Source organism: Quercus robur, chromosome 5 (assembly GCF_932294415.1).
Source record: "Quercus robur chromosome 5, dhQueRobu3.1, whole genome shotgun sequence".
Taxonomy (NCBI): domain Eukaryota; kingdom Viridiplantae; phylum Streptophyta; class Magnoliopsida; order Fagales; family Fagaceae; genus Quercus; species Quercus robur.
Genome location: NC_065538.1, coordinates 56650700 through 56659177, shown reverse-complemented (window position 1 = coordinate 56659177; position 8478 = coordinate 56650700). Strand labels below are relative to the sequence as shown.

At 33.1% G+C, this 8478-nt stretch overlaps 1 protein-coding gene across 1 annotated transcript; it reads right to left on the bottom strand.

Annotated features, from left to right (window-relative positions):
• Window positions 1-775: 775 nt before the first annotated feature.
• LOC126726407 (WRKY transcription factor 28) lies at window positions 776-3209 on the bottom strand. Its single transcript, XM_050431671.1, has 3 exons — window positions 2531-3209; window positions 2302-2445; window positions 776-1698 (listed from the first exon to the last, which is right to left on the bottom strand). Exons 1-3 carry the CDS (start codon window positions 2962-2964, stop codon window positions 1341-1343), a joined length of 936 nt encoding a protein of 311 aa, XP_050287628.1. The 5' UTR covers window positions 2965-3209; the 3' UTR covers window positions 776-1340.
• Window positions 3210-8478: the final 5269 nt, after the last annotated feature.

Sequence of the window (8478 nt, the reverse complement as noted above, 5' to 3'; positions counted from 1 at the left end):
AAAAAAAAGGTGCATAATAGATTTATAATGGCCTTCAATCTCAATGGTAGGATTCCTTCGATGAAATAAAATATAAATTCATAGGTCTACCCAAACAAAGTGAAATTCTTACCTTAAACCCAACCCAAACAAGGTTCATTTGCATCTCAAATCTACAATGGGATTGGATGGGGCAGGTACCTTTAACCCCATAAATTGTCACCCATAAAACCCAATCGTCAAGCTATGTAGTCTCTTTTCCTTTTCTTTTCTTTTTTAATTATTTATTCATTATATGTTCCAATATCAAGAAAATATTTGACGAAAAAAGGTAATTAAAATATGAAACAAGCCAATTTTGAAATATTTACTCTTCATCGATTTACATCAATCATCACCAGTCAAATTGACACGGTAAAAAGAGAATATCTTAAGCATTGGATATATATATGAATCTAACCAAAAACCTTCATAATATGTATGGCTTGAAACCAGTGACGATTAGTCCTAGTTCGAAATTAATTTTTTCAAGATGAGTAAATACATATTTAAGACTTAATATCTCTTTCTTAAAATATTATTCTTGACCGTTTTCTATTTGACTTGCCCCCTTTTTTGGTGAAATAGTGTGCCGACATTTTATTTCATGTGAGAAATTCAAACGTAACGTTGAAGATAGAAAGTCTATCATTCCTGCATTGTCTGTTTGTAACTCAATGGACAAGAAGCCCATAACTAAGTTACGATTTGAACTTGACAAGATGACCAAAATCTTTTCTATTTTTCCACAGAGGTCTTCTCGAAGCATCTTTATTAGCATATAAGAAAATAAAGTCATACAAACTCTGAATATTCAAAGGCAATAAAAATCCTTTTTATCAATTGTGATAAATTGATCTAAGGACAATGGAGGAAAAGCTCTCCTATTTGAAAATCCTCATGAAGGAGATACATGCTCCGACTGGGACTGAATATGCAGTACAAGCATGTCTAATTTTGAAACCCCACGACTTCACCACACTACTAACCTCATCTTCTCCCATACATTTCCCATAGTAGCAATTCAAGCAAAATTACATTCAATCTAAAGATTCAACTTCACTTCTAAATTGGACATGTGAACTATGATTTTTCTTATCCGATAATTATCTCATGCATCTGATATAGGCATCATTCTTCTCAGTGTATGGGTTTATCATAGATATATCCATATACTGTTAGAGAAAAGATACACATATTCAAATTTAAGAGAACTCCTCATCCATATTAAGAAGTGAAGAAAAATATAGCTACTCAAGGAAGTCAGAAAGATGGAACTAACTTGTGAGTATATGTACAATGAGAGAGAAAGAGAGAGAGTTTCATGGCTCTTGTTTAAGGAACATAGAAGGTATTATGTCTTGTAATAGTCCATAGTCAGGAAGTTGATACTGCTGGTGAGGATTATTCATAAGGTTCTGCGAATAAATGGAGTTTGCGCCACCTTGGCTACCCATTTGAGGCATTTGAACATAGAAGTCTTGAGGAAAAGTTGGTCCCCTTATCTGTGGTGTGAACATGGAAGGTGGGAACATTGCAGCCGCATTTCCTCTAAGTGTTGCGGGTATTGGGTGGTTGTGCTGACCTTCATATGTTGTAATCACAGTAGTTGGGTCTTGAAATGACCTCTCCACACGTTTCTTGACTGTGCATTTCTGAGTAGTGCACCGGTAATAGCTCCTGCATGCATTGGAATTGCCAAAAATTCATGTTCTTGAAGACATAGAAAGAGAGTTATCATGATCCTTTTGGTTGCTCAAAAAGATGAAAAAGCAAACCAAAAAAAGAAAGACTCAGAATCTGACAACAATGTAAGGTTTTCGTTTACTTTTCCATTAAGGAAGTTACGTGGTACCAAAAAAATAAAATCCACTTTTGTGGCGAAGTAGTAGGAAAAGGACGAAACTTGGAATCTTAAGACAACATAGTCAAACATCATCTTTTTAATAAAACTTCCAGTTCCATTTGCTTTCACATGTATCAAAAGGAGTATTAAAGAATTAATGGAAGCAGCTAAGCAGATTATAAATCTAAAAATGTATCCATTAAAATTTTAAATAATACGCTATCAGGATCATAAAAATAAAAATAAATAAATAAATTTTCAGAAGAAACATAAAAATAAAATCTTAATCATAAAATTGTTGTCTCCATTATTTGACTTAAAATGGAAGAGATGCTATTCCAAACAGATATACAAGCATAACCATTAACCAAGTTGTATGAAAAATTATGGCTTCCAACAGGTCTTTACAGTTGGGTGCAAGAAAATGATAAACCTACCTTGGATAAGGGCTATTCTTGACAGCCTTTTGTCCATATTTTCTCCATCTATATCCATCTTCCAGATGATCAACCTCACTCTTGGTCATAAAGGCAAACCGTGGCTCTCTTTGCTTTTTCTCTCCTTTCTTCTTTGCTTTTCCCCTGTTGATTTAACCATCAATATTAATTGCACCATCCTAGCTATATGTGAAAATATTTAACCATAGATAAGAACCAAAAAACTTACACTTTCTTAGAGCTTTCCCCTCCATCTTCTGATTCTTTTGGCTGCCCATCTTTCTTACTCTTGTCTGAATCTTCTTCTACACCAGCCTCTGTTGAAGAGGAAGAGATGGAGGAGTTTTGAGTCACCAGATTATCACTACCACCACCACCACCTAAATCTCCAACATCTATCGGCTTTGGGTTGCCTTCCACTGAAGAAAATACTTCAGAGGATGAAGGTGACAATCCAAAAGCACTTGCCAATGAATTGTAGTCCATGGGTCCTTGTAGACACTCAGTGAAGCTCATATAAGAGGGATCAAATCCTTGTGAATTGTAAGCTGATGAACCAGCAATGGTAGGGGGCTTTTGATTGTACATGCCAGTCCCACTGGCAAGGTGTTGATTGTCTTGGAATAGGTCATGGTAGTAAAGGTCTCTAGGTTCATCAGACATGGGGAAAGAAGGAATTAAGGCTTTGACAGAAAGCTTTCTAGAGGTCCCTTTGTTTTGTTCTAAGACTTCTAGTTTATACTTATCTATCTCCTAGTGTGGTTTGAGTTTTATATATATCTTGGTGAAGGAGTAGTCTAGGTTTGAATGGGACTTTGCTATAATCACTTTATAAAGGAGGTTGACAAAACAACCTCCCAATCAGATGACCAAAAAGTGCCTTCTCAGACTGAAACATTTCAGGTCCATGCTACTCTCATCTATATATGTACTAAAGTGAGTCTCATTTAGTTTCTGAATTGGCCTATAAATACTAAACATTTTTTACTATATTCTTTTGGTAATAAATAAACAAAAGATGAAAAGACAATAGACCCTTAATCTAATGATGATTAAGATTCTTGCTAGAATATATATTTCATTCACCACACCTTCCTAGAGATAAAACTTACTCAGTATAATACTTCTTACCGATAATGTTTAAAATAAAATAGCATGTACTTCTAGGTCGTTCTAGTACGAAGATAACATTTTTGTCCGACCAAGATACATACTAATTTAAATTATCTCATAATATTTTAGTTCAAATAATAATTGGATAAAGTTTAGTTACAAAATTGGTAGTAGCTTAAGGCTACAATTTTAAATATTACTACATATTAAAATCTAACCGTTGAATTGTATGTTCTTTATGCTCCTAATACACATGTCAGATTTTGTGTCAATCGGATATCATTTACTATATCATCTATAAACTTATATTTTATGCATAATTTTAAACTACAAAAACTTGTAATTTAAACAATTTATTGATGACATGGCTATTAATCTTTAATTTTCTAGAAATTTTGCAAGTATGGAGGATATAAGTAGAAGATGTAATGCAATGGTGGATTTGTCAAAATTCACCTCCTATAAAAAGATATTGAATAAGATTGTAACCTTAGGATACGACCAATATTGTAACTAAAGTTTGTCCATAATACTTCCCCTTTTTTTATTATAACTTGGAAACCTCAAGTTTGAAACCAAATAATAAATGAAGGGAAAAATTTATGTACAAATTATTTTGGGTTTGAACTTTAGATTCTTTAATTGAATTCAAACACATGATTGTACTGAACAATCAAAACAACAAAAATAAAATTATCCTTTTTAAGAACGTATGTTATGTTTGGAAGTTTATAAAAAAAAAAAATGTTTTAAAAGATTGAAATGAAATGAAATATGATATATTTTTCCTGATGTGTTTGAGAGTTTATAATAGGAGAAATGAAAAAAATAATTAAAAAAAGACATATATAACTTTACTATTAAACAATTCATCTATTATTTGTTTTATTCTTAAATTAGGGTTCATATTCATATTTCATCTCATTTCATCAATGGGATGGGCATTTCTAGCTCCTATTTTTGAGAAGAATGATCATTGAAGGAATAGAATGGCTTTCATAATGATTCCATCCATTTCTATTAAATTTAAACCTCCAAATAAGTGAAAGAGTGGAATATTATTTAAAAGGATCCCTTGGGAATCCACTCTATTCTTTTCTTTCCCTACTCCCAATAACAAATCCCAATATCAAATGTGAACTAAAATTCTTACACACTCAAATGAAGTACAGCCAGCCTATCTAAGGGGAAGACTAAGAGACACAAACAAGAAAAATAAATAAAAACCATCTCAATTAAATACAGATTAAAAAATACTAATCATCTTTTTTAGACACAGACAAGAAAATTATGACACAAAACAAAATTAGTTCTCACAATTACTCACACACCCTTTTAAACTTTGAAAAGATCAACGCGCATAAAAGTATGGCAAGAGCGTGAGAAGCGGGAAGATAGGGAGAGAGTGAGAAACTAAGCATATGACAAAAGTGTTGTTAGCTGAAGATGTTGGATGATAAAGTCAGCGAAGACTTATAAGGCCAACGCGGGATATGGTCAGTCCATAAACAATAATTTAGTTACAAACCTTATTCCAAACACTTTTCTTTAACTATTTAATACGGTAGACTGTTATTGGTAGTTTGTCATTTTTATATGAACCCGTCACTTTTTATAACTGTTTATCACTAGTGGCATAAGAAAGTTATCTCAAGTGTGTGGAATAATAAGTTGTGATCCGAGAATTATTGGTTGAGGAAATGTAGGATTACAAATTTTTTGCCACAATTTTGCTACAATTTTGTTTTGACAGTTATAAGTAGTAGAAAAAAAAATGATAAATTTGTGTGAAAGTAATAAACAATCACTCATAATCTACTACAATTGTAACAAATTTGTTGAAAAAAAAAAGTTGGAATTCTAGAATAACTCGGATCAGTCACGAGTTTTCCCTTTTTGTGTGAGAGATGAATAGGAATTATGAGCAGTGTTTTGTCAGAACTCAGTGGTCAATGATTCAAACTTTGCTATAACAATTGGATGGAGAGAACATAGAGTTTTAGGAATATCAGGCTTACACGCGTCGATAAGGCCACCGGCATTTGACCGTAGCCGACACATGACCCGGCACGTGGGACTGGCAGAACCTCTATGCGGCCTTTCATTCCTACATCAACTTTGGCTGATGGGGATCCAATGTCACCATCTTCTTCCTATCTTCTTTGCTGTCTCTATTTATTGTGACCTCTATATTGCTCCTAATTTTAGGCCTCATATTACTTATGGAAGCTTATTTGATCCCAAAAAAAAAACAAAAAGGTTTTGTCCCACCAAAATTGATCCATTTTATATTTTATCGATGTCATGTATTTAATTTTTTTATACTTTATTAAAAAAATAGATACACAAAATTGCGGTTGGCGAAACATAAAGAAACATTTATGTTGGACTAGAGAAATTTTATTTTGTGTGATGATAATAATAATAATGCTCTAGTATGTATATTTTATATGTTATTTGTTAATGATTCAATTTCTAGGAAATAAAAAGTGTTACATTTAATTCAATTTTAGAGAATAGTATCAAAATTTGTGACAGACAACTAGCAACATGGAGGCATGCCCAATTAGATTTTATATTAGTTTTTTTTTTTTTTTTTTTTTTTTTGAGAAACTGATTTTTGTATTAGTTGGTTTACATTTATTGATTTTGATTTTGAAGTATCACATAATCTATACTTCAAGAATACCTAATTACTTTCTAAAAGAGGTTTAATATTTCTACCGCACATCTCACAAATTATCTTTTTTACTCTTATTTAATAATAGCCCATATTTCATAATATTTTTCCAACCAACAAATTAAAATACTAGTGGGTTCCAGTCAACTTAACTGGTAAAGTCTCTAATGGTTGAATAAAAAATCTGGAGTTCAATCCCCGCCTACACCAAAAACTGATTGGTGTCTTGGTCTGATAATAAAGAGTTAGCATCAGGAACTAACGCCATAAGTTGTGAAAATCTCTCCAAAAAAAAAAAAAAATTAAAATACTAACATAGAACAATACTAATGTGAAAAGTCAGGAGTTTTCCCCTCCAAAGGGGTGAGCAATCAATTTCTTACTCAAATCAAATGTGGCTGGGACCTCAATCTTCTCCCTCAACATACCACTTATCTTGGAATACATCTGTTCTTATCCAAGAATTGGTCTGAAGATCTAAAATCTGTGGATAGACTGGAAAGCAAGCTTAGTGGTTGGAAAAGCGAAAATTATCTTAGGTAGGGAGAGCAACTCTAATTAAGTCAGTGCTGCAAGCGATTTCTACTTACTCGATGTCAACTTTTCAGTTCCCAATAAATCTTTGTAATCAGCTTGATGCAGTTGTTCGCAGATTTTGGTGGAACCTCAAATCGGAGTCTAGTTCATATTGAACTCTAATTGCCTAGTTGTCATTATGTTGGCCTTTAAAGGAGGGAGACTTAGGTTTTTGAAAATTCTAGGATTTCAACCAAGCTCTCCTCTCTAAACTTTCCACACGGGTTTTGTCTGGAAAATATTGTTTATGTGTTAATCTCCTAAAAAGCTAAATATAAAGTTTGTATCCAAAGATACATGTTTGTTGGTGGACAATGGAAATTCCATCAAGATTTGGGAGGACCAATGGGTACTTGATATTCCAAACTTTATTCTCAACCATAAAAATGGGGTTAATTCGGAGGTGTTCTTGTTAGTATCTTGGCTTTTGGATCCTAGTCATTCAATTTGAAAACTAAATAAATTAAGGTATATGTTTAAGGCAACTATTGCATAAATTCTTTGAATGCCTATGCCTATGTCTCCTACTCTGGAATTTTCTCAATTAAATCTGCATATCAAATTGCTAAAGAATCCACCCCTCCTACATACGTTGACCCTATTAGGGGTTGTATATGGAGATCCAATCTCCATGACAAGTATAAAATGTGCATATGGAGAATGATAGAAGGTTGTCTTCCAACCAAAGATAATTTGAGCAAATTTATCAATGATTATGATGATGTTTTCCCTTTGTGTGACTCAGTAAGTGAATTCGTTGTCCATTTGTTTGCCTTGTATTCTGTAGCTAAAGCTATCTAGTCTAATAGCCAGTGGAGTTTGAGAATGGATCTTCTGAACTTAGTCTCAGTTTCAAACTTCATTTAATTTTTGTTCTTCCCCACTTTTGCTGATAGTTTGGAGTTAGGGCAAAAATGTGAATTTTTTTTTTTTTTTTTTTTTTTTGGTGCGTTTGGAGCCATATTCCATGAATTCACATGGAAGTTAAGAAACTAGTTTCTCTTTGAAGATCATTTGCTTGATCAAGAAGATTTGTTGCCCAAAATCTTGAGAATAGTTGTGCATCACAAAAACTCCAGAAATCTATCTGCTTCCCTAGTTATCATGGCATCAACCCTCAAAATTGTTCTCCTCCTAGTCGTTCTTCTATCAAATCAATGTTTATGTATCAATTCGTCCTCGTTTCTCTTTCATTGTTGTGGTTGCCAAGAACTAGATAAGGGAGTTGGTATTTGCTTGTTCTCAAAAAGTGAACACCACATTCCCTTTCCAAGCCAAAGCTAAGGCAATCAAATGGGCATAGGTGTTGTCTACTAGACTAGAGGCTACTTCCATCTTCATTGAGACAGTTCAAAGATTTGTCAAGATGTTCTTGTTGCCCTTAGCTCGACTCTCCCATGGAGGATTAGATAGATTTATTTTTATATGCAAAATCTATTGTTTTCCCCCCTAATGTATCTATCTGGTGGGTTTATAGGCTAGCTAATGAAGCAACCCATGTTTTGGCCAAATGGTCTCTAGCTTGTAACATTTTTGGCTTTGTTGACTTCGGATATTGCCCCTTGTGTTGAATTTGTAATTGGCTTGGTCCTTTTTGCAGCTTGTTCTTTCTTCTGAATAAAGTATTTTGTTCATATGTTTAAAATTCAAGTTAATGTTTAAGTACAAATTTATGTTAAAATATTTTTGTTAAATTCATTAGGGGCAAAAGCATTTTCTTCTCTTTATGTTTGTGGTAGTTCAAAATTTCATCCTTATTTTTTAAACCAACCAATTTCTCTTATTATGTTTCCAAAATGAGCAAATAC

Coding starts and splice junctions, on each gene's coding strand:
- LOC126726407 (XM_050431671.1), bottom strand. CDS start 2,964: ATGTCTGATGAACCTAGAGACCTTTACTACCATGACCTATTCCAAGAC. Junction 2,446..2,530: donor GGGGAAAGCTCTAAGAAAGT/GTAAGTTTTTTG, acceptor TTAAATCAACAG/GGGAAAAGCAAAGAAGAAAG. Junction 1,699..2,301: donor AAGAATAGCCCTTATCCAAG/GTAGGTTTATCA, acceptor CAATGCATGCAG/GAGCTATTACCGGTGCACTA.